Source organism: Drosophila serrata, unplaced genomic scaffold (assembly GCF_035046125.1).
Source record: "Drosophila serrata isolate PLE 108 unplaced genomic scaffold, ASM3504612v1 contig_382, whole genome shotgun sequence".
Lineage (NCBI taxonomy): Eukaryota > Metazoa > Arthropoda > Insecta > Diptera > Drosophilidae > Drosophila > Drosophila serrata.
In genome coordinates, this window is record NW_028257280.1 from 5,212,533 (window position 1) to 5,239,102 (window position 26,570).

A 26,570-nucleotide genomic window follows, 5' to 3' on the forward strand; every position below is an offset into this window, starting at 1 on the left:
GACGAGACTGTGACTGGGATTTTCTTGCATTGTTACCATCATCATATTAATTGCTTCCGTTACATTATTAGAAAATGGTGCAAACTTCCGGGCAGCTGAAGAGGCCCGGATTGGAGCTCCCATATAATAACCAACTAATGTCTTGGCCAGAAATGGAGCCAAACAAAAATTGGCTCCATATGAGTGCAGTTCTTTTGGGGTGACAATATTTTCCAGCGAATTATGACAGCTCCTTTGTCTTTCCGGGTATATTTCCACCACTATCCCACTCCCACTCGAGTCGTTTAGCATTAACAATTTAAAAAGCCGGGACTGCTAACGGTCTGCAAAGTGTTGCCAAAATGTCTGTCATACTTTATGCCGTCTTATGAGCTGCCCAAGCATGTCCCTGGCTAAGCCAAGAATCTAAAGGAGAAGGAGTGTATCCTTATGAGGATGCCATGAATGCCTTGAACTGATGCTGGGTGCTGAGTGTGTGGGGTTGAGTGGCTAATAAAAACTAGCATAAGATGAAAAATTGCTTCCTGTTGCTGCTACTGCTACTTGGCAGGACACTCTCCATATTGTTATGTCAAATATGCTGTTAATATCTTGCACACACTAATATCGCATCCTTTTGGCTTCCTTAACATTTGCTCTGGGGTTTATCGGTCCAGCTCCCAGCTCCACCAGCTGGCCAGGAGAAATGAAACAAATATGCACTTTATGGATATTTAAGAATATTGTTTTTATTTGTAATATTTAGGGGGAAATAAATATCTATAGTAATAACTATATTTCTTATAATATATTAAAGATATTCCTGAAGAGGTTAACTTGTGTATTTATGCCAAAATATTTATTCTACTTTGTAAATACTAAAATTCAAATCTTCAGTATACAGACACATTTTGAAGTTGTTTTTAATTATATATATAAATTGTTGAATGTGTTGATGTGACTGCTTTCGGCTGTTGCCGCTGCCACAAAGCGCAACTTTTTAATTAAACTCAAAGCAAAAGCAAAAATTAAAAGCAAAAATAAAAACCAGAAAGCAAATGCGACTGCGACAATGATAACAGCTCCGACAGCTTCTCATCTCATTGCGATTCTCGGAACTGTGTGCCAAATTACATTTCATCATTATGACCAGAGTCCATATAGCATATATGCATATATCCTCCCCTCTCCCGATCTGATCCCTCACCACTCTCTATATCCTTTTTTAATCGTCCGAAAATTGTGGCACAAGCCGCCGTTTGTTGCATTTTCTTTTTTGTTGCATTATCTCAGAAGACTCGCGGATCGAGTCTCGCCATCGGGAGACAGGAAGGCGCCCTAGAATTGCATATGAATATTAAAAAACCGAAACTTTGAATGCCCTTAAAATTAGAAAATAAAGGAAATAGTAAAATCAATATAAAGTTGAAAATAAACTAGAAGTGTACTTTAAAAAATATTTCATAATTGACAAATGACAAAGGCTAACTATTTGACATTCGTATCTGTGTGTTTCAATAAATTGTTTCCTTATTAAAAAAGCATTATTTGAAAGGAAACATGGCTTAATTGCATTATTTCTTATTTATTTAATGCGTTAATTATTTATTTCAATGCTAATTAATGATTTTAGAGTTATTTTCTAGAATTAAATACTTATTTTTACCAATCATGATTTTAGGTATTTTTTGGTCTAACTTTAGGGATTATTTTCTAGAACTATATTAGTATCTTTCTTAATCTGGATTTTAGGTAATTTTTGTCTTAGTATATTCTTAAAGGTTGTGTGAGTAAATTACTCATCTAACATATTACTTCAGGTTGTATTAATTAAAAACAAATCCTATTAGTAATTATTTTTCAAATCGTAAATTCCATATACCCCTTTAAAAACCCCCCTTTTGCGGTCTTTGTGAAAAACTACGCAACATATGAATATGAATAAGAATATGAATGTATATTTTGATACAAGAAACTGGACAAAGTTGCGTCGCCAGAAGAACTGACTTACTGAGTGAGTAATGTGGAACGGGCACTACAAAGCCAAGGGGGGAAAGGGGATGCTAGAGACTTCAACTGAGTCTGTACTTAAAGTAATCATAATCACAGAGAAGAGACCAGTGCCAACCTCATTATACCCATGGCCAACCGTTGAAAAGCGAGGCGCAATTTCAACTTAAGCGGGCCGATAAGGAAAAGTGACGTTCGGTGCTTGGCACTAGGAGACCAAGTCAGGCACTGGAAAAAATCCAAATAAAATATATATTAATGGAGAAATAAATTAGGATATATATAATGATGAAAGCTATTAAATATTTGTTATTAAGCAAAAGAAAATAATGTTTAAAAGTAAATCTAAAAATATTTGTAATGCTTCAAGTCTAAAGTTGTGAGTTTCAAAACTGTCTTCAGTCCTAAGAACCCTATGGTTCTTCTTGGCTAATATTTCTTTTATAAATCATAGGAGTATGAAGAATTTTTCCCAGTGCCCTTGCATTTCTAGCTTCTGAGATTGTCAGCTACTTTCAAGTGAGCCGCCGTAGAGAGTTCGGGTTAATCGGGGGCTTACAACCCGGGGTTGCAATGTAGGGGTCTTATCGGGGCTTGGACTGGCGGCCTGTGGACCCTTATCGACTTCCTCCGTGGCTGGAACTTATACATATAATAACACCCGCCAGAAAGGAGCGGAAGTAATGAGCGCCGTGTGTTGTCGTTGCCGCCGACTTGTGCTTATCAATTTCACAATTGCACATTGTTTTTATCATTGAACAAACCCAAATGACCAGCATAAAAAAGCCCGGCAAAATTTAAAAAGAGTTACACTGAGTTTTACTGATTTTCTCCTGTTTTTTTCCCTTCGATTTTTTTCCTCGACACTCAACGCCCAACAATTAAAAATCATTTTTCACACAATTGCTAGTCAACGTAGCAATTTTTCCCCAGAGGACACGAATCCGGGGGCGTTAAAAAAAAGGAAAAAAGGAGTGTGGCAAACAAAGCCACACATCAACAGGCTGAAACAAGTAGAGCGAGTTGGGGGTATCCTGTATACTGTATCCTGCATCCTGGACCACTTTGTCATGCCGACAATTTGCTGCCAATATTTTGCCAATTTTTTTTCCATTTTTCTGTTATGGTTCGTCCCTCGGTTTGCCTTCAATTATGCAGCAATTGAAAAATTACTACGTGTACAACAATTTCGGTTTCAGTTCATTTTTTCCAACACAAAAGAGGAGTAGGGTTCAGGGATGAAGGATTTCTGGGCTGGGAACTGACAACAGGTTTTAAAAATTTGTCACCGCAACAACAAAGCAGTGACAAGCGCCAAATGAAGCGCAAATTTAATTACGCAATTTGATTGGATTAACAGGCGAAACCTGTAAACAAATTTAAATATGCCGTAAGGACACACACATGTGCCACGTTCTCCCAATCTCCATTTCCATCTCCAACTCCACTTTTTGGGATGTGGTCTAGTCGCGTAGGTGAGTCGTAAATTTACGCGCCATTGTTGGCAGTTTCCCCACCATAGATCCTTTAGTCCTGCGAGTGTGTGTGTGTTGTGTTGACGCCAATGTTGGACTCTGGCCTCTGGATGTGTCTGTGTTATCTTCCCTTTTTTGGCCTTTTCACTTATGCAAACGGAACATTTGAAAAATATGTTGGCAGGATAAACAGCAGGGCCACAAAGTGCAGCTGATGCCCCCAGACGGACTCTCCTCCAGACAGCAAAGGGCTGCCTTCTGCTTTCCTGTCCTGACATTTTAATGAGCATGCAACGCTGTTGCAACGTGGCTGCTACTGCTTCCTCCTGATGTTGCACTCGGAAAAGTTGCACAATTATTAATTATAAATAATTTTCTTTGTACAATATATGCACGATTTTGAAGGAAATATGATTCTGTTCTTTAATGTTTACTATCACTGCAAGTTAAATAATCAAAAGACCAAGATTTATTATGATTTTTATCTGGTAAAGTTTCTATATTATTTTGAGGATTTAAGGTTTGAAGTAGAGTTTATTTTAGGGTATAACAATAATACTTTAAGTAAAGTTAAGTCTTTAAAAACACATTTATATTTATGTAAGATTTATATTTAAGGTTCTGCCAAGAGTAAACCATTTATTTATAAATATTTCATCCTTGAAATTCTTAAAATAAAAGAAATTATCAAAGTGCCTTGTAAATTAAACAAATTTTCCAAGTTATTCTAGAGGTTCTCTGTTAATTTAGGGTATAACAATAATACTTTAAGTAAAGTTAAGTCTTTAAAAACACATTTATATTTATGTACGATTTATATTTAAGGTTCTGCCAAGAGTAAACCATTTATTTATAAATATTTCATCCTTGAAATTCTTTAAATAATAGAAATTATCAAAGTGCCTTGTAAATTAAACAAATTTTCCAAGTTATTCTAGAGGTTCTCTGTGGATTTCCATTTTCTTTAATTAATAAATGAATGGAAAACTCTTCACTCAGTGCAGCTTAACCCTTTTTCACCACCCACTTTTTGGCCGTGACCAGAGCATCCTTGTTAAATTCATTAGTAAAACGTTGCACCTTCAGCGCAATTTGCTGCCAAAGATACATACGCATTTGTGGCTGGGATGAGGGGGAGAAGGAGGAGGGTCAGAGGTCACTCTGAAAACACACGTCTGTTTGGCCTGATGTTGCCGCACGGCACACACGAAATTAAAACCTCCTTCCTCCATCTGAAAACAACAAGGGGAGAGCACATACATACATCCCCATACGGAGGAAAACGAGCAGACAACATGACATGATACCGATACTAAACTGACACTTTGACATGGACTTAACCCTAAAAACGCTTTGTTGGCTTTATTGGTGTCGGTTGGCCTGGCCAGCTCTCTGGCCTATGTACCCAGACTCAAATTTCCCAACCAATTTTCCCCCCCATTTTCCATGGCACGCACATGGCCAAGGTATCCACTTGATTTTTGCACTAATTTACGTGGATTAAGCGCTCGACGGGACTGATGTGACCTGGGTATTAAGCTTAAATACCTTTTAATTGACAATTTGTGTTTGGCAATTTGATGCCTGATTTTGTTTATTTATTGTGTGTGTTTGGGTCTATTAAATGTACAAAAACTGTGGGCAGAGAAAAAGCAAACCCCGATTAATCTCTTGGGTAAAACCTATTTAATTTACCTTCATTAGCTATGTAGTTAATAGAATAAGTTGTAGTTTTAAATAATAGGGGAAATAAATAAGAAGAAATAATTTAATAAAACAAGAAAGGAAGCTAACTTCGGCACGCCGAAGTTTATATACCCTTGCAGATAGAAATTCTATGACTAGGAATCCATACCAAATAAATTATATATATTTGTGTTAAAAAACAATGAAGTAAAACCTGCTTTCATTTCATTCACCTATACATATTATATTTGCAGCTTTTCATTCACAGATTTGCATTTTCCTTCTACATCAAACGATAGTTTGTATGGCACATATATGATATAGTCGTCCGATTTTCATGAAATTTGACACAAAATTTAAGACTTATATAAAATGGCTATACCTCAAATTTGATCCAATTCTATTGAAAACTGAAAATGTTACAATTTTTTTTGTAAAAATTTTCCGATCATTCAAAACTGAGAGACTAGTTTGCGTAGAAACGGACAGACGGACATGGCTAAATCGACTCGGCTGTTGGTCCTGATCAAGAATATATATACTTTATATAGTCGGAGGTGCCTCCTTCACTGCGTTGCAAACTTCTGACTGAAATTATAATACCCTGCAAGGGTATAATAAGGAACAATAAAAGCAAACTACATCAAGTTGAAAACTAAGAGAATTTATCATACTTTTAACTTGATATATTAAGGTTTTAAAGGAATTAAATCAAATTTAATTAAATTACAAGTTCTTCTAAATTTCATGTTATTTGTTTAGGTTTTTTCTTCAAGCTCTGGGCATTATTTATTAATTGTTTTCCTTTGATTTAATTGATTTTGAAGCATTTAATTAAAATAGTTTAAGTATATCTTCACAAGCTAAGGTATTTTCTACATTATCCTGACTGACATGACTTTAAACGCTTTTAACGATATACAATTTTATGTAAAAAGGAAATATTTATAAAACTTTACCTCAAAGAAGGAAATCAATAAAACTTTGACCAAACTTTGCCACCATTTATTCCCCTCTCTCTCTCTCTCTCTCTCTGAACTATCCAATTAATCTTTGATCCGATTTTTTCTTTAGATCCTTGAGCAAGAAGTATCCTTCAGCTGCAGGTGAAACTTGAACTCATTTGTATGCCACTAAATTGTGAAAAAACTTTGCCGCAGCATTAACAATTGTGTGAAGCTCCCTCACTCTCTCCTCCTCCTGAGTTAATTCGATCCATCAGCTGCAAGTTGTTCCATGAAAAGCTGAAAAGTCTCGCCACACAAGCGAAAAGTTGCTTAAATCAGCGAGTTTTTTTCTATTAGGTTTTATCTGAATTTTCTGGGGAAAGAAGGGAGAGCAAGTCAGCCGCTTAAGCTGCCACACGGTGCAGCCTCGTCTAATTGAACCCAACAGATATTTTCAATTAGCAGCAAAACATTTGTGAGCTAAAAAAGTTTTATTTAATTTTTTTTCGTTTCCTATACTAGCCTGCACCTTGAGCCTTGAAGGACCTTCTGGGTGGCAGGATTCCTGCGGGGCGAACACGTTCAGGCGCCAATAAAAAAAGGCACCTTAGTGCTGGAGAACTTTGGCCGGCGGCGGACAAACTTTTTAATGCCATTAAAGAATGAAAGCAACAAAAAAATTAGGCAACAAGACGTGGAAAGTTTTTCGTTTTGCCCCAAAAGGTAAGACAGGAAAAATAGCCAACCAGAAGTACACTGAAAGAAGGGATCTGTTTAAGCTAAAACTGGTTAAAGTAGCATCGGGAAACTTAAAGGAAGAGTGTAGTTTTTTATTTGTTTACTTAACAAAAAATATATATCAAATATGATATCAAAATAAATGTTTTCAGAGGAATTTAAAAGATCAAAAATATAAGGGAACCAATCAATAATTTGGTTAATTCCTTTTTGCTTTGTGTACTAGCAACAAATTCAATTTGTAATGTCCCTGAGACCGTGACAAATTTAAGCGACATTTAGACAGTGGATCATAAATCATAAGTCTGTAACTCTCTTTGTTTCTCTATAATTTTCGTAACATTTTTGCAAACGAGAGCCTCTTTATGCAAGTGCGTAAATTGAATTGATAAAAGAGTCGGGGAGGGGGGCCTGGTTTTGCGAAAAACAAAATGCAAATGTAAAGTGCGGCCGGGGAATGACTACAAAATGTTGAAAATCTACAACTTGAGATAAGAGCCACAGAGTTCAAACAAACTAATTCAAAGTGCGTCGTGGTCCTCGTGTCCTGTGTGCCGCAAAAGTATGCAACACAAATCAGCGCATAATGGCTGATGTCACTTCCATATTCATGCCCATGTCCTGCGGCTGTGTTTGCATTCTGCTGCAGAAATAGGAACTGGAACAGGAACAGGAGCAGGAACAGCGGCAGGACCTCGACAGACCACGCATTTCAATAATTCTAATTAATTTATTAACGCTTATCAGCGACAATAAATTTGCCAGGGCCGCAGTATTTGTCCATGTGCCAGGACAGTAACAGGAAAGGACCAACACAGGACCAGGACAGGAAGCGACCCTTTGCTGGATTAGTCCTGGAACTCTGTGCAAACTCTTTGAGTATCTCCGACTGACTGACTGACTGATAGAAGGGCTTTACTGCTTGTTCCCTCCCCCTGGAATGTCCTTTGTAAGATGCACATGGAGCGATAAGTTAGCCCCAATTCGCAGCCATAAATGAAATGAAAAACTTTTGGGAGAACTCCCGGCCAAAGAAACAAAACCAAGTCATTGACATCTCTCGTAAATAAGCAGGACTCGCAGGAGTCTTAGGACTAGGCGTTGATTTTAAAATGAGCCCATTGATAAGACCCTGGCTTCGGGGGGTGAAGTTAAAGAAAATGCTGAGGTGGCTAAAAAAGCTAGAACCACATATGGGAATTGGACTAAGGGTTACCCTGTGAAAGAGATACTAATTATATATTTTGATATTTATACCCTTGCAGGGTATTATAATTTCAGTCAGAAGTTTGCAACGCAGTGAAGGAGCCACCTCCGACCATATAAAGTATATATATTCTTGATCAGGATCAACAGCCGAGACGATCTAGCCATGTCCGTCTGTCCTTCTGTCCGTCTGTCCGTTTCTACGCAAACTAGTCTCTCAGTTTTAAAACTATCTTAATGAAACTTTGTAGTTAGCCTTCTATATACTCTCACTAATATATATGTCGGAACGGGCCAGATCGGACGACTATATCATATAGCTGTCATAGGAATGAACGGAAAATTGTTACAAAAAAAATTATAACATTTTCAGTTTATTAGCCATTTTATTATATTCTACAATTCTGTGTAAAATTTTATGAAAATCGAACTACTATATCATATAGCTCCCATAGGAACGATCGAGAAATTAATACAATTAAAAATTACAACTATTTCAGTTTTAAACAGATCATCATAAAGTTTGAGGTGTAGCCATTTTATATTAATCTTAAATTTTGTGTAAAATTTCATGAAAATCGGACGACTGTATCATATAGGTGCCAAACAAACGATCGTTTGGTGTGATTTGTATGCAACCCTTGACAATATATTTTTCTACCAAAATGATTTATCAAAATACAAGTGAGGCTGGTTAATGTAATGCCCATTGGACCTAATCAATTATAGATATACAAATTTAATAATATTCAAACCTTTGACATAGTATTGAATAAACAAACGATCGTTTGGTGTAGGGGAAAAATGCAAATCTGTGAACTGCAAATATAATATGTTTAGGTGAATGAAATGAAAACAGGTGTTACTTCATTGTTTTTAATCATAAAAATATATATATAATTTATATTGTAGGGATTCCTACTCATAGAAGTTCAAGGTAAGTACACTAATCATATATTAAAAACTTATTTTATATACAAAAAAAAAAACATGAATAATTTTCTTAATACCTTTGAAGTTAGCTAAGTATTAAGAGGTCAAATATTAAATATATATAACTAAGCCAAAAATGCATTAATTTCAGTTTTTATTAGGGTAACAAATCTGCATACTCAATTTAAAAATTAAAAAAATTCAAATTTTTGTCAATTTTTCACCATTTTAACGATACCCCTCATAAAAATTTAAAATCGTCAAAAAATTTAAAAAAATTTAATTTATGCCGGACCTGGCTAGATCGATTCGGCTGTTGATGCTGATCAAGAATATATATGAATAATAGGATCGGAAATGACTCCTTCACTAAGTTTCAAGCTTTAGGCTTTGCTTAATTATTTGGTACATTGAGTGCTCTCCTCTGCGATTCTCAAGTCTTACACTTAAGCAAGGCTCTAGCTAAAGGAAGTTTAGTTTTCTTCTTCTTCTTTTATATAAATTACTAATCTAGTGCTTGGTGGTTGATAGACTTTGATCAAGTGGATGTGGCAACCATGGCTAGATCGAGTCGGCTGTTGATGCTGATCAAGAATATACATATATGAATAATAGGATCGGAAATGACTCCTTCACTAAGTTTCAAGCTTTCGACTGAAAGATAGGCTTTGCTTAATTATTTGGTACATTGAGTGCTCTCCTCTGCGATTCTCAAGTCTTACACTTAAGCAAGGCTCTAGCTAAAGGAAGTTTAGTTTTCTTCTTCTTCTTTTATATAAATTACTAATCTAGTGCTTGGTGGTTGATAGACTTTGATCAAGTGGATGTGGCAACCATGGCTAGATCGAGTCGGCTGTTGATGCTGATCAAGAATATATATGAATAATAGGATCGGAAATGACTCCTTCACTAAGTTTCAAGCTTTCGACTGAAAGATAGGCTTTGCTTAATTATTTGGTACATTGAGTGCTCTCCTCTGCGATTCTCAAGTCTTACACTTAAGCAAGGCTCTAGCTAGAGGAAGTTTAGTTTTCTTCTTCTTCTTTTATATAAATTACTAATCTAGTGCTTGGTGGTTGATAGACTTTGATCAAGTGGATGTGGCAATCATAAAAATTGTAGTTTTCTTAATTAAGGTAAGACGTTAACAAAATATCTCTTGCTAATTGAAACCAAAACAAGGCCCAAAAAGTCAAGATGAAAATATGGTTTATATTAAATTATTGTTTAATTACCATACTCTTGGCCGTGTTGACTAGCTTATTATTGATCTCGAAAAGTCTTCCAAGCTCTCTTTAAGAGCCGTGATGATCATGACGAGCGGGGATATGGTGTCATTTATTTGTTTATAGTAAAGTATTCTTAACTGCCAAAAATAGTTTATTCAGTACAACTTACTAAACAAAGAACACAACAATGGTGATGATCGAAACTGCTCAATATAAAATATATATTAAAATAAGTTGATCTATATTTGTAAAGCAAATTTTTAAGAATTGGTATGCTTTTAAATAACAGAAAGTTAACATATTTCAAGCAATGCTTGTATATAATTTTTGCAAAAGTAATTCTTCACACAAAAACCCGCTCGTTTAATGTAGAGGAAATATGCAAATCTGTGAACTGCAAATATAATATGTTTACGTGAATGAAATGAAAACAGGTGTTACTTCATTGTTTTTAATCATAAATATATGTATATAATTTATATTGTAGGGATTCCTAGTCATAGAAATTCTATATAAACTTCGGCGTGGCGAAGTTAACTTCCTTTCTTGTTTTCTATAATTTAGCCAAAAATGCATTAATTTCGATTCGGAAACCGTTCCTGTGCTAGTTTTTAAGGCTTTAACAACCTAGATCAATTCAGCTTTCGATGCTGATCAATAATATATATGATTTATAGGGTCGGAAATGATTTCTTTCTTAACTTATATACCCTCTTAACTTATATACCCAACAAATTCCAAAGAAATCCAGGATACTATTAAACCCACTCGTTTGCTTGCGCCTTGTTTTTTTTATTGTAAGCCTCGAAATGACTTTTGTTTCTGTCGCCCGAGCGACTGAAAGTGTTAAAATTTATTGACGCATTTAGATCAAAACTAAAAATTGTCTCCCATTTGCTTTATCCACTTGAATGTCCTGTCCGTCCTGTGCCGCTGTTTCTTTTCCTTTGGCATTTCTGCTGATTCAACAGAACGCAGTTTCTGGTCCTTACCCATTGCCACTGGCCTGATGATGGTGGATGGGTGTGGGTGTGTGTGTGTTTTGTTTTAATACAAAAATCCCCTGACTTGGCCAATCTGCCACGCCCCCCATGCCATCAGAGTTCTCTAGCCGGCGGCAGACCAGGATAAATCCAGAAGAGGGAGAGAATATACCTTTAATGCATTTCCCTCATATTGAAAAGCACTTAAAACGGCAACCGAGGGTTGCGCAAAATATGAAAATCGTAAAACCTCGGTAAAGTCGGAAGGTTGCTGCTGCTCCTTATTTTATTATTATTTTACAGGGAATTATCTCATTTGAGTGGAGTTGCCCTGTGCTATCCATCCTGCAGGATCTGCGGCACTCCGCCGCACCCCCCTTCCGACCGACTCTGTTGTGTAATGTGTGCGTAATAACATAATATCCTTAAGATATTTTAATATTGCCTGCCGCTGCATATTGAACTGCGGCATCGTCGTTCCCATCCAGGACTTGCCCTTGGTTCCCCGTTTTGGTTCAAATTTGCCCTCGCTCGTCCTGTTCCTGGTTCTGGTCCTCGTCCTCGTCCTGGCCGCATTTCAACATATTTGGCTTTGCTTTGGCTGCCGGCTTGTTTGCTCCTCCATCCTTGTGCTTCGGCTGCTCCTTCCTTCCTCCGATTTAACAATACCTTTGTGCATCGTAAAATAATTGCCGCAGGGACTGTAATCTTCTTCGGGGGTTTGGGTGCCTTGCAATTTTCATTTTGCTTGAATTTGGTTTCTCAATTTTTTTTGCCCAGATTCTGTTTATAAATATGTATTTTTTTCTCAGCTGCTAAAAGGTTTCCTAGCTGCTGACTTACCAAGGGACATGTTTATGAATGTTTGGCATACTTGGAAAAATCCCAAGGTTGGCTGTGGAATTGAGTTTATTAGCAAAGATATTCATCGATTGGTGGATTGTCTTTTTAAAGGGAATTTGAACAGGTATGGAGGAGAACTTAGTCTTAAAGAATGTTTATAAAAAGTTCAGGAAAATAATTAATTTATCGCACTTAGTTATGTTTTGTAGTTTTTTATTATAACATCTCTTTTAGGTGAGAATTTTAGGGAACTTTTCCCTAGGAATAATTTTTGCAAGGGGAAATGTTTCTTAAATAATAAAGAGAATACTGAATAAATAAATACGCAATAAAATTCAATGCAGGCTCGTATCCAAGATTTGTTCATAATTAAGCTTGAAAAATTTCATTCGCTATTTATTGACTTTTTTACATGACAATTTTATTGAAAAATTCAAATTTCAAAAACTCATACCAAAGCCAAAAATGTATTAATTTAAATTCGGAAACATTTCCCGTGTTAATTTTTATTAATTTAATAAATCTGCATACTTAATTTATAAAGTAAATAAATTACATTTTTTTTTTTTTTTTTTTTTGCTAATTTTTGACAATTTTAACGATGTAACCCCTTATAAAATGTTCAAAATTTTGAAAAAACTTAATTTTTGTCAGATATAGCTAGATGGATTCTGCTATTGATGCTGATCAAGAATATTGATATATGGTTTATACGGTCGGAAATGAGTCCTTCACTGCATTTTAAGCGTTTGAATGAAATTATAATACTTCCAGAGGTAGAGGTACACCTGTGCGTATGCGTAATTTATTCGGACTATAATTGCCTTAAAATGTAAATGTAAACCAGAAGTTAAGCTAACTTCCGCAGTTGAAGCTTATACATTTGTAAATACAGGTAAAATATATCTCGAAATACAGATATCAGAGTCGAAACAATATGATTTTTTAAGTCAATCTAATTATTTCGGTAAATTAATATAATGTAATTATTGTCGTATTTCCTATGTAATAAATTAACATCGTTATGTGCTATTGCAAATATTAAAAGTTAATATATTTAACCTCCTGTTCATAATAATCTTCCAATTTCTTTATCCTTATTTTCTTTATTGAATGTGACTTAGAACCGGCTATAATCGGTGTAATCCCTTCACATCTAGTTTAACGCATACCTATAAAAGTAAGCATCTTTGTTATCGACTCTCCACTTAATATTATGGGAATTTTCGTTTCACCCCATCAATCCATTAACCCAATCCCACTCCAGCTCCCTTCCCCGGAATCCGTGTGTTTATCAATAATGTGCTGGAGGCTTCCAGGGATCGCTCCGTGGCGGTGATGTTTCTGGTGTTTTGTCCTCGATTGTTTTTAATAAGTCGCCAGCATATCCCCATCCAAAGACCTCGACATATGCGGCAACAATTTAATGTTGAGCTCATAAATAAAATCGTTTGTCCCCGTGGCGATTTCGTTCGGGTTTCTTAGTCAAAGTGCGGTGACATTATTGGATTGAAGCAAGAGTCGCCGGAGTCAAGACCCCAGGCGAAATGAGGAGACGGGAGTGTGTGTGGGGCACTCGAGTTATTGACAAGTTTATGTGCTTAATCCTTCCATAAAGCGCACCATTAAAATGCCAACAAAAGGTACTTTATATGAAAATTTTCCTAGTTCCACTCCCCAGCCCCTGGCGTCCAATTTTATCGCCGGCTCATCGTTCATATTTCAATGAACGCACCGAAATTTGAATGCTCCTTTTGCACTCGAAGAAAATATAAATAAGGTTGTGAGTTTTGATTTAAATACAAATTTTATTTGGAGAATACAAATAGGGAAAATAGGGGATACATCTTAAATAACATCTATGCTTAAATAAATACATTTAAAATATTATTTAATTGGTAGTATTTAACATTTCTTACCGTATATATCTAGAAATATATTTACAAGAAATAATTAAATAATCTCTTTATATTTTATATATTTTTAAAAATATTATATTACATATTATTGATAACATATATGATAAAATCCTTATTACCGTGCTTACAGGAAAGTGCTAAATTGGGAGCGTTTTATGTGATTTAAGCGGGTGAGTACATATATTTTCTTTTAATTTCTATGGAGTAACCTAATTTACTTTAAATTCTATTATTAAACCCATGAATAATATTTGTAAATATTTATTTAAAATAATTTATGGAAAAGTAACTTCCTTTTTTTCAAAAACTTTTCCATGAAGAGTGCCAACCATAGATTCTTTTAGTAAACACAACTCCTCTTACACTTACAAAATTCTCACAATTCATGCAACATATTTTTCTCAAGTGCACTCACTCCCATGTATTTGTGCATTTTGTATCTGTGTGAACGTAAGACAATCGACAATTGTGGGCGTGTCGAATGGCACACGATCCCAAAAAGGCAGCTGCTCAGCTGCCAGTGATGCCTTAGAAATTATATTCCCCATCATCTTCAACTCGAGTTCTAGATATGCTCGGGTATTTTTATTGCCCGTGCCCCGCGCTCGCGATTCCGTGCATAATAGTGTAAAACTAGACATATATCTCCCGACCGGCTAGATATTCCCATTGGGCGAGCTGCTATTTGCAGCGAAACTCACGAATTCGTAATAAAAATGTTTTGCACTGCCAAACGTGTGCCTGTTGGCCAGCATTGAGGATGGATTTTCTTTTCCTTTTTTTTTTTTTTTTGGGGAGCGAAATTGAATTGGAATGGTTCCGTTTCGAGCGGAAGGCAAAAATGCGAAAGACAGGCATTAAATTTTCAAAAAATGAATATTTACCTCTTGGGCAGGAAGTCTAAATTAATATTGGGGGGAAAAACAAGTTGAACTCGTTGGGAAAGTGTTTACAAAATTGATTTGTTGAGAGGAGTTTTAAACAAAAATTACGGAATATATGTTTTTCGGATTTAATGAATATTGATTTCATTAAATGGAGTTTTGCTTTATTATTTTTGTTTTAAGTTAAATATTTATAAAAACATTTTTAATGGGATAGAAAGAATTATACAAATATAGGCCTAAGGGGTTTGCTAAGTTAATTTAAAATGTATTTCAACTATTGATTTTCCATAAATAATAATTAACAATAATACCTAATAATTTTTATACAGGGTACTATAATTTTAGTCAGAAGCCTTAAAAGCAGTGAAGAAATTATTTCCGACCCTATGTATCATATATATTCTTGATCGGAATCGACAGCTGAATCGATCTAGACATGTCCGGCAGAAAAATAAATTTTTGAAATTTTTTTCTTAAAATTTTTACAATTTTATAAGGGGTTACATCATTAAAATTGTCAAAATTTGACAAAAAATTTAATTTTTTAAATTATAAAACTCAGTATGCAGATTTGTTAACCTTAAAAAAACTAGCACAGAAATGATTTCCGAAATAAAATTGATGCATTTTTGGCTTAGCTATGGTATTTGAAAAACTTGGATTTTCCAAAAAAATTATCATATAAACATATATATTAAATATTCCTAGAATACAAATATTTTTAATTTTCTTGGTGATTCACGAATGCCATAGAGATATTCATTGCTTCAGCTTCTTAAAGTAACCTTCACTTCTTTTTAGTTTAAGACCTCTTTAAATATTAAAAAAAAATATTTAATAATATCCCTTATGATGAGTATATAATGTGTAGCCTATACTTGCCATGTGTCAGACTCACTTTTAAAACGGAATCTCCATGTGTTTTAATTCGGCGCCTTGCCCCATTCCACCTTCAACCCATTTTCAATCCCCTCATTTTGGAGCCCGGAGAGAAGAAAGCTCGGTTTAAGGGGCTGAAGAAAAATTATGGAACCTCTGAGAAAAAACCGTCTGCCGGGGAGCATATTTAAACGATTTCACATTTCTTAATGATTCTGACAGCTGAATGATCTTTCATTTTCGGGATGCCCAAAATGTGTTTTTCGTATTCTCCTCCGTTCGCGCTTGTCAGTCCCAATTTGAAATTCGACTGAATTTGTATTCCGTATTTCGTATTTCGTATTTTGCCTCTCAAGTGGCGGCGGTCTTTAGTTAATGTCAGTCACAGAACAGAGCCCAGATGTTGCCCAACTTTTCTCTCTCTCACTTCTGGGGGATTAATTAGGCACTATACTGAGTACACTCTGTATACTTTATATACATTAATATTTTATATTGTAACAAAGACTTCATTAAAGGGGCAATGGCAACCTGATCTCGTCGGGCTTATCAAATTTGCTGAGCGCTTTTAATTTTAATTCCATTGCTAATACATCATCGTAATGCGTCACCCAGAAATCAAGCGAAGGTGGCACAGTGGTCCTTGGGTTCATTATACAGTGGTTCCCCTTATTATTTTTTTGGGTGGTACAATGGTGCGGTCGTGCGTGTGTGTGATAAGTCCTGGAAAGCGTTGAACTACACGTTTGGTTTTTCACAACAGTTGTTGGTCCTGCACAACCCCCGAGGACTCAGGACTCCCCCTATTAGCGACTGGATTTCCTTATATGTGGAAATTACACTGGCGAAAGCTAGCAGGGAAGGTTTTTATAATATTTTTGAGTAGTTTTGAGTAGTTTTGAGGCAGCTTACTTTATTTACTGAAATCGGAAACCGATAATTAAGCCCAAAGTATAGCAGGTTATATTAGGGATACAAGAAATATAAATGTATCGATTGTTTGAAGATATTTGAAGCTAAAACCCATTCTTTCTTACAAAAATATATTAAAATAATACAAATTTCGTTTTACAACATCCTTCAATAAATACTTTTCAGTGCAGGCTAGTGCGAAAATCAAGTCGAGGCTAAAAGTTGCCTCTGGATTCGCGGTGGTGTTGATTTTGTTGCCCTTGTTGGTGGTGGCAACGTCAAGGTGAAAGCCGCTTAAGGTGGCCGAAGGGATGGGCGATGGTCCTTTTGTTAGGACTCGACATGTGCGCTATTGGATTAAGTGGCGAACGACGGCGATTCAAGGACAATCGGCGGCACAGCACGGAGTCTGAGTCGTGGCTGTCCTGGCTGACAGAGAGAGAGAGTCCTGTTCGCAGCCACCTTCTGTCCAATTCGGAGCCAGACCGCGTAACAGGAATCCATTAAGGTGACCGTTTTATTTGCTACATTAGCGTGGGCCGGGGATGCCCCTTAAATGCATGCATTTAACCATCTGCCTGCATTTCACGAACTAGAGTGTTAATTGAGATTTTTACTCTCCTCTAGCTTTTTTGTTTTATTGAAACACTTTGGGAGTTAGTCAAGCGGAATGGTCAGGATGTGTAGTCGGTTCTATCTCCGGTACTTCAAAAGCAGCTTTGCTGCATGCTAATTCCGAGGGAAAGGATAAGAGAAAAGGACAACAGACAGCTGCTGTTCAGATATAGAAATAGAAAGTCGCCCACGTGCCGTAGGAATGCCAGGAATTTCATTCCGGAATTTCCAATCAATTTTAATTGGCACCCCAATCGATGGATGTGGATGGCAGGCAGCGTTAGGAAATCTTGAATATTTGTGCATAATTTTAATTAAAGCATTTTTCTATTTGCGCAATTTATCTTCTCGAAATATTTGGAAACCGGTGGCGGCGGTCGTCGGATGGCAATGGGTGTCAAGTCAGTGCAATAAATTATTTTAAACGAGCATGTCGAAGATGTCGATCCACCTACTCCTACTACTTTTCCTCCACATGTGCACGTATCGGGTATTTCAAATATTTTTATGGCTAGATCCCTTGGACTCGGTTTAGGTATTCTATAGGAGCGTCAAGGAACCTCCTCGGGATTTATGTGCAATCGGGGGTTCTGAGATAAATCTCCTGTGCAGTCAAGCGGCCAGCCAATCAAAGTTGCAGCCGCCACGTCGTTGTTGGCTTCAAATTCAAATTGCTCCCCTCGGAAACTCATTTAAGTTTTCCACCCAACTCAGTGACAGAGATAGGTGAAAAGGATAAGAGGTCCTGGTGGTCGAGTGCCAAGGGATTCGGGCCCGGCCAACTTTGGTCCGGCTTAATTGCCCAGTGTCCTTGGCCGAAAAGCAAAAGCAGGGAGGCTTAATTGCCTCAGCCTCAGTGTGACTCCTTGCCCAAATGCTTAATTGCCATTTAGTCCTTTTTAATGGACTCCACTGTTCCACTGTTCGTTAGATTTCCGCTCACCTCCTTGCTTACTTTTCAGTGTCCTGTTTGTGTCCAGTGTCCTGTCGATACAACTCAGACTCCGAGTCGCAGATAAACTTGCAAATGCTAGCATTTTAATGGCAGGCAGCATTTTTGACTTAATATGTCCCAGCTTATCTGTGTATCTTGGCATCCTGCATGTCCTGTGTGTGTTGGTGTCCTGTGCCCCTTGGGGCCTCGTCCTCCTCCTCTCTAGTTCGTTTGTATTGCATAAATTTTGGCCAAATTGTTTTGCTGCCGGTCCGATAAGACGCCGTCGATGGCATGACAATTAGCCCGAACTACATTTAAAATATTACTTTTGGCCCTCGGGTTTCTCTCTATGCGCTCCTTAAGACTAATGTCCTGTGTGTCCTGTGTGTGTGTCCCCTTGTCGTGGTCAACTTTAATTGTTTCTTTTGGGGGGTTCGTTCGTTGAAAGCGCAAACACGATTTGATTGCTGATATCCCAAATATTGACTATTGGCCTTGAATGCCAAAGTGGTATTGCTTTTAATTTAAAGATATCTTGGTTCAGTTTTGAATTTTAAATAGTTTTTGAGCATGACTTTAAGCAGGGTATAGTTTGGGTTGGTTTTTAAGAGGATTTTGTATTGTATTTATTTTGAAGTTGATTTATCTCGAAGAACCTTAATTAATTTGATTAAGCAGCTCATATTAAAATAAGTCTAAGTAAATTGAAATAGTTTTACATTCATCACTTTTCCAATCGTTTATTTTAGTTTATATTTCTTTAATTTAAGCCAAGTTATCATTAAGGTGTAACACCTTTCCCAGGACTCTTCTAGAGTGCAAAGTTTCCTTTCTAACCTTTCATTTCTTCACTTCTTATGGCCCTTTCGACCTGCCACTTGAAGTGACTCCTGCTCCTTCTCCTCCACTCCCGGTGCACTTATATTTAATGAAAAAAAAGGGAGCATTATTATTAAATTATATCCCGAGAATGTCCTCACACCCTTTTGGCCTTATTTGAGCGCATGACATAAACATAAACTTTGCGCCTTTTGTGTTGGAGAGTCCTGCGGGCGTTCCGTATATAAGTGTGTATACGTATCCTGATCCTGGCCGCCGGCTAAAACAACAACAACAACAATAGCAATAGCACCAACAAACACCTTTAATATTTTCATTATGAAGTCATTCAGCGCGATTATTAACGCGTGACCCCCAAGGCGATGCACAGCATCCCAGAGCCGGCCAAGGCGGATGACGGTTCAGGTCCACCCTAATGAACAACAACAACAACAAAAGCAGAGCCCAAAGTTTCAAGGACACTGAGAGAAATATATTAGGCAATTTTTATATTAAGTTGAACTGATATATATAATAATTAATTGAGAAAAATCTTTGACATTCGAAGTTAATATAAATTAAGGAAGAAGCGGATAAATTAAAATTGTTTTTCGTTTACATTTTAATTGTACTCTTTAGTAAGAATAAAAATGAAGTAATGAAAATGATTTTTAGGTAGAAAAAATATTAAATAATAATTTGGAAGATGGTTTCTCTCAACTTCAGATATTTTTATTAATGATTAATATTCGCTTTGAGTGTTATTTAAAATCTCCCTGAATTCCTACATTTACTTCGTTAATTTTTCTCCGTGTTCCCTTAACTCCAAGGTAAATTACAATTCCTTTTTTTTTTTTGTTTGTTTATAAGTGGCAACCGCCCTCTGGGAGGATCTGCCCCCTCATCCAATGTTGGGCAAGTGCAGCTGTACCTAATAATCATAATAATTGCGCCATGGGCGTCGACGGCATCGTCAACTTTTCCAGACGCCATCGTCATCCACATCCACCTCCACATCCACATCCCTCCGTACAACAATTGCTTATAAAGTGCGTGTGACACATTAACGGGAAAAGTCCGGCGCGAAAAGACCGGGAAAACCCGGGCGGCCGGACGGAAAAAAGGCAAATAAAATTCGCGGCCAGTGGGCGAACTTCAAAAGGAATAAAGAAATAAAGGCAGAAAAAAAAACGTGAAGCGAAAAGAAAAGAAAAGTCCTTTAATGCCGTGAATTTTCCGCGGGATTTCTATAAAGTGCAGCTTTTGAGAGCAGGGGGTGAGAAATGAGAGGAAAATTAGAAGGGGGAGTCCCCGGTTTCACTGCGGTTTCAGTCGCGTAAATTGAAAAAATGTTCGTGCGTAAATTGGCTTTTTGGCCGGGGGTTCCCCTATATCATCGACTAAGAAAATTTAAATGGAAACAGGCGTGGCTATTCACCTCTCGACCAACGTATTTTTCCATTTTCCGGTGACCGGGGCCACTTTTTCAAATTGAATTTCGAGAGGCTTTGAGAACTTCATGAGGAAGGGACAGAGAAAAACGCGGCAGCAAATTAAAAAGAAATTAAGCCAATTTGCCCGTACAAGCCAGGGGATACGCGGTGCTCAATTGAAGGAATTCAGGATGCCGGGCAGAAAGTGGCTGCCACGACTTCTTGTTGTGGCTCGTAAATCTTGGCCCATAAATACCCGGACAAGTGTCCTGGACACTGGGACTCCCGGACACTCTATTCCACTTCCGCCTCGCTTCACTGCCAACCAACGTCTTCATTTCGGCGTAAAATTCTTTAATCTCTCGTTCAATTCAATTAGTTCGAGCTGACTAGTTAATGCCGCCGAGTGTCCTTTTTTTGCCGGAGGTGAGTGTAAAGAGTCCTTCTGCCCCTGGACTTTGTCACCGAGCATTAACTTTTGCGATTTATGGAGGTTGTGAATTTTTATGGTTATTGTTGACTGCCGATATTTGTCTAATTAGGTAAATTACCTTTCCTTGTTGTCAGTAGGTCGTTATTGAAGGGAAATTACTTATTCGTGATTAGCTTAAAGTTAAGTTATTAAAAATTAATAAATGAAAAAGTTTGTAATTTATGTACAAACATAAAGGTGAAACACATTTTTAAATGAAATAGAAATGATCAAAGATGTCCCCTAAGAAGTGGCATTCCTCAAGTTTTCCAATTTAAAAGAAATTTAAGTTTTGTTGTATTATTATTTTTATTATTATTAAAGATTTGCAATTAAATGATGCGCATATGGAATCGGAAATGGGACTTAATGGCGTCTAACCAAGAGAAAAAATTTGGAATTTTCCTTTTTTGTTAGCTAGCATCAAAATGAAGTGTATATCTATCTGATCTAGCCACAAATATAGATTTGGATATGATTCCCGGGTACCTACAAATACGTAATTTGTATAAATTCTGAAAAATCCACGGAAAATTGCAAATTAATTAAAATTCTTGAAAATATCAGGTATCCGTGATTCTTCCATGAATGGGAAATTAATCGCTGCTATCCTCGGCATTGGCACCTGGTCCCCTGAAAGAGGGACCAGCTTTAACGGATGAACATCCGGCACCATTATCGTTTTCACGTGGCGAAGATAAAGGACTGGCATTATCCTCTCGGGGCTTGGCTTTGCCAAAGATAAGAGCCGCCTGTTTGGTCTCGGCCAAGGCATTAATGGGAGCAGTTACAGTTCGGGGCTTTAAGACCAATTTCGGACGATCATCTTCGTCTAAAGCCCCAAAAGGATTGTTTGAAGCTGGTCCTGTTGACGATCCAGATCCGTGTCCTGAATCTCCTCTGCGATCCCGACCATATTCGCCATGCGCATTGTTGCGGTAACCCGAACTTCCGGCATTATTGGGATTATAGTGACCCCGGCGATCTCGATTTCGATTCTGCACAAAGTTGTTGTAGTTTCCATTTTCTGAATTTCCACCGCTAGCAAAGTTGCGCTGCCGCTGACCACCGCCACCGCCATCAAGAGTGTTGTTGCTAAAGGTCCTGTGAATTAATAATATAAATATATATATTAGTAGAAGAAAAATACTGTTAGTTGTACTATTAATTATCGATTGTTCCCTTAAAGCTCCTAATTGTGTTGCAAGGTGCGACCACAACATCTTAAAAGAGACCTTTTCCATTAGTATATAAAAAAATAGTTGACCTTTCAACAAGTCCGAAAAGATTTGACAGTCAAGTTTAAGTCCCGGTCAATGTCAGGATTTTATCTGACCTCGAAAATCTGACAGGATGGATAGAAACCAGTCCCAAATATGTAAAAAATCCAAGTCTTGTAGAACTTCATGAGAATTCTATCGTTTCCTTGTGATTTTTGTGAATAAACATGTTCCTTACCGATTAAAACTAAAGTTACGGCTACGCTGGAAACCGCTGGTCGACTGCTGTTCATCGAAATTGGAGCTGTCGTTGCGCATGCGCGAATTGCTGCTTTGATAACGATTGCCACCGCCTCCTCCACGATTGTTGTAGTTGCCACGAAGATCACGGGTGCTGCCAAAGGACATGGAGCTTTGAGTGGGACTGCTGCGGGACAGTTGATGGTTGCTGTTGCTGCGCCGAGGATATTGATGGGAACCAACGCTGTCATCCCGACGATAATTGCGTCGCTGTTGGTAGGTTCCACCACCTCCACCTCCTCCACCGCCTCCGCCTCCGCCTCCTCCTCCTCCTCCTCCTCCTCCTCCTCCTCCTCCTCCTCCTCCTCCTCTGCCACCCATATTATGAGATCCTCCTGGACCGCCACCACCTCCGCCGCCAGCACCGGGAAGAGTGCGGCGATGATCCGCTATATCGATGCGCAGCGGTGCCGAAAAATTATCCAGTTTGATGCGACCATTACAGGAGAGGGCCCTCTTCAGCTGTGTCAAGGTCTCAAACTCCACGTAGCCATAGCCCTTGAACTCGTCCGTCTCTCGATCCTTGATAAGGCGCACATTCTTCACCTCAAAGTCGGAGAAAATCTTCATCACATCGCCCTGGACGAGACCCTTGGGCAGATTGCCCACATAGGCATTGAAGGGCGGCTCCGTGGGCACCTGACGCGGTTGATCACGATTTCGGTCGCGATTACGAAAGTCACGGAAGCCGCCACGATTATCCCGATTGTCCCTATTGTCCCGATTGTTGTGATTACGATGATAGTCGCGGTTCATGTGTTCGCCATCATTGTTGAACTCGCGGTCTTGCTGGCTGGAGCGATTGGCCATAGTCCTTCTGCCCGTATCCCGAATCACTCGTCGTACCTCTCAAGACTTGCAAGCGAACCGAACGCTCTGAACGTAAAAGTCCGGAACTCGATATTCCAGACGCTGTTAATAAGTCTACACGAGACGTGAGACTGGCACTTGGAACGATGGCAAACCAGGTCGTCTCCTGACAGCCAAATGACATTCGAATCAAAGCTAACTAGATTGGGGTTTTGCTTTTTTAGATTAATATTTTTTAAGGCTACTTTGATGGTCATTAAGAATATAATTCTCAAGCTAAGAAGAAAGCGGCAACTTAAATTCTGAGAAAATTGTTATCATTAGCATAATTTATTTTTTAAAATCTCGAGAAATTAAGTTGCAGAGCCAATCCTTCTTTATACAAAAACTCTGCATAAAGTCTGCTGTGCGCAAAACTCCTCTCCGAGTTAAGGTAAACCATAAATGATTAATTATGGCGCCTGTTTGCCGCCTGCCTTGTCCCCTTTTACCTCCTTCGAGCTTCTTTGTATATATTTTTGCAAAAACATGTGTAAGCAGCAGCAGCAGCGCCATCTTCGCCGCCAGTTTGTGTTTGTTTTATGGATAGCAGCCAGTACATGAAAAAGTCAACAGTAAATAGTGCAGTCAAGCAGCAGCAACAGTAGGAGTAGCAGCAGCAGCAACAACAGCAACAGCAACATCAGTAGCAACAGCAACAGCATCAGCAGCAACAACATCAACAGCAGCAGCAGCAACAGCAATAGCAACATCAACAGCAGCAACAACATCAACAGCAGCAGCAGCAACATGTACATCAGCAACATCAACAAATGCCTTGTGTTTGCCCCGCGAACTCATGACTCATTTTTGTACATTTGTCAAAATTTGTGCCATACATCATTTTAAACAGTGCCTGTCTCTGGAGAAGGAGTAAAGGTTGTGTGTTTGGCCACATCCATTGTGAGTGGGTTGAATTCAATCCTGGCCTGCATTCAGTTTATTTTATCTTTCTCTTGCTGGAAAACCTTGCCCCACTGGGGGGCCCAAGATAAATCGCCAGCAACACGGAATTAAAAACTGATGTAGCGATTAATTTATCACTCAGAGGCGGTACAGGGAAAGAAATAACTCTTTCAATAACATAAAAATAATATATAACTAGTAAATATTTAATGGGAATTAGCAGGAATATGAATTGGTCATTTTTGGGGTTAATCAAAGTTTTTCAAATATCATAACTAAGCCAAAAATGGATTAATTTCACTTCGGAAAGCATTTTTGTGCTAGTTTTTACAAGGTTAACAAATCTGCATACTGAGTTCTTCAATATAAAAATTTCAATTTTTTGTCAAATTTTTAACAATTTTAACGATGTAACCCCTTATAAAATTTTGAAATTTTGAAAAATTTTCAAAAATTGATTTTTTGACCGGACATGACTTGATCGATTCAGCTGTTAATTCTGATCAAGAATATATAGGATTTATGGGTTCGGAATTCGATTCCTTCACTTTGTTTTAAGCTGCTGACTGAATTTATAATACCCTGCAAGGTATTAGAAATTGTTTTTAAAGTCCTCTGTTTTTAAGGCATTTTCTCCCAGTGCCCCAGCTAGAAGATTTGCAGCTTCTGGCAATATTTAACTAACAAGTTGGAGAGTGGAGAATATACCCACAGAGGAGAGACATTCCGAATGGGGTTCCATTCGAATGGAATCGAAGTGCACGGAGTTGGGCAGTAAATAAATTACGAGCAGCAAATAAACGCGCTTCATTGCATCATCGATGGACACTGGATACATGGCAGAGGTGGAATATCGTAGGAACTGGGATGGGATGGGGGACAGATCCACAGAGCCAAAGACAAAAACCCAGAAAGATGTATGGACAAACACAGGGACAAGCAAACGGAAGCGGAAATGCTTTCAGCTGTCGAATTTGTATGAGCTAAGGGTCCCATTCCTCCTCTAGGGATGCAGAGCTTTTGTTGTAAGCGCTCAATCATTTGATTGTTGCAACTGCGAAAGCTCAGCTCATCGATCAGAATTAATAAAGATTTGGTCCTGGTGATTGACTGACTGACCCACCTCGACCAGCTGGGATTTCTGTGGCGCGGAGGGATGGGGGAGTGTAAGGGATTGGGTGGTTGCAACATCATCATTGCCCTCTTTTCTATGTTTGTGGGTTTTTTTCTGTTAAGCAGCCTCGAATAGAAGAGCATTTGTTTCTAATCGGGGAATCCCACTTGAGCAGCATAGAAGCGTAAACGGTTTTAGCATTACACAACATTAGCGAAATTAAATTGATTCGGAGGTTGTTTTATGTTGAACCACCACCACCTTGAGTACACTCAAGGAAAAACTGTGGTATTAAGGGTATATTAATATTAAGAGTATATTGAGTTCACTTGTATTGAATTGTAATATTAGGGCTACTAATATATGACGATATTGAAGAAGGAATTGGTAAACACATCAATTTAAAATAAGTATTTATATGTGAAACTATACTTTTAACTCTATATAAGAGATTACAATTAAAATATCGCCTTTCCCAGTGTTTTTTTTATGCTTATTTCTTGGGTTTTTAAAGAAAACTTAATTGTATAAACCATTTTATTTAAAATATATTATATTTCAGAGAGGTATGTAAGAGAATTCGATATATGGTCAATATGGTTTAAACTGTTCCTTTGCTGTTTACGAGAGTTTCTTGATCAATTTCCAGCAATTCCTCTGTATTTTTAATATTTTAATTAATAGAACAAGCACATTTCCTTTCACTTTCCCTTGAAAAATACCTCCTCACATAAGTTTATCTATATCAAATTCCTCAAACATTGTCTTTTCCCTATTCCAAGCTCATCATAATGATGTGCTTGGCTTGATTTATGCCACAGCGCCCGCAAGTATGCAGCGTAAATATCTTTATGGGCCAATATACTTATGAGGGGTTACTCCATTAGAGTGCACTTGTATAACATATAGTATGTACCTCACATATTAAGGGTGTTTCCAGGGGGTGTGGATGTGAGGTTTACTCACTAATCATATTAAACGAAATTCATACGTCGCCGCATTTATGCGATTTGCTGCTCAGGACCTCCTGGAAAAAGGAATCCAAAGGAGCGGGCGAAGGGTAGCTATATATACATATCACTCTATTGTTGTTATGGCTCGGTCTGGCAACATTTTTCGTTGTCGTTTAAACTAATTGAGTGTTACAAATTTTATGTGCAAAATCTTTAAGCTAAATTGAAATTTGTTTTCCTTTTTTCCTTACCCCTCATCTGCTGCCATACATTCTCCACATATGGATGGATGGTGCTGCGGGTAGCGGAAAGTGAACCCATTTAGT

At 37.7% G+C, this 26,570-nt stretch overlaps 2 protein-coding genes across 5 annotated transcripts in view; one reads left to right on the forward strand and one right to left on the reverse strand.

The window, feature by feature from the left end:
* The window catches only part of LOC110186882 (cAMP-dependent protein kinase catalytic subunit 2-like), a 115,535-nt gene that overhangs the window by 52,288 nt on the left and 36,677 nt on the right, over positions 1-26,570 (forward strand). For all 4 annotated transcript variants that reach the window (XM_086840616.1, XM_086840618.1, XM_086840614.1 and 1 more), the window contains exon 2: positions 14,079-14,118. The gene's annotated coding sequence lies outside the window, so the exon portion shown is untranslated. The remainder of the gene's footprint in view (positions 1-14,078; positions 14,119-26,570) is intronic.
* Positions 21,193-23,368, reverse strand: eIF4H2 (eukaryotic translation initiation factor 4H2). Its single transcript, XM_020956173.2, has 2 exons — positions 22,361-23,368; positions 21,193-22,006 (listed from the first exon to the last, which is right to left on the reverse strand). Exons 1-2 carry the CDS (start codon positions 23,230-23,232, stop codon positions 21,499-21,501), a joined length of 1,380 nt encoding a protein of 459 aa, XP_020811832.2. The 5' UTR covers positions 23,233-23,368; the 3' UTR covers positions 21,193-21,498.

Coding starts and splice junctions, on each gene's coding strand:
- eIF4H2 (XM_020956173.2), bottom strand. CDS start 23,232: ATGGCCAATCGCTCCAGCCAGCAAGACCGCGAGTTCAACAATGATGGC. Junction 22,007..22,360: donor CGTAACTTTAGTTTTAATCG/GTAAGGAACATG, acceptor ATTAATTCACAG/GACCTTTAGCAACAACACTC.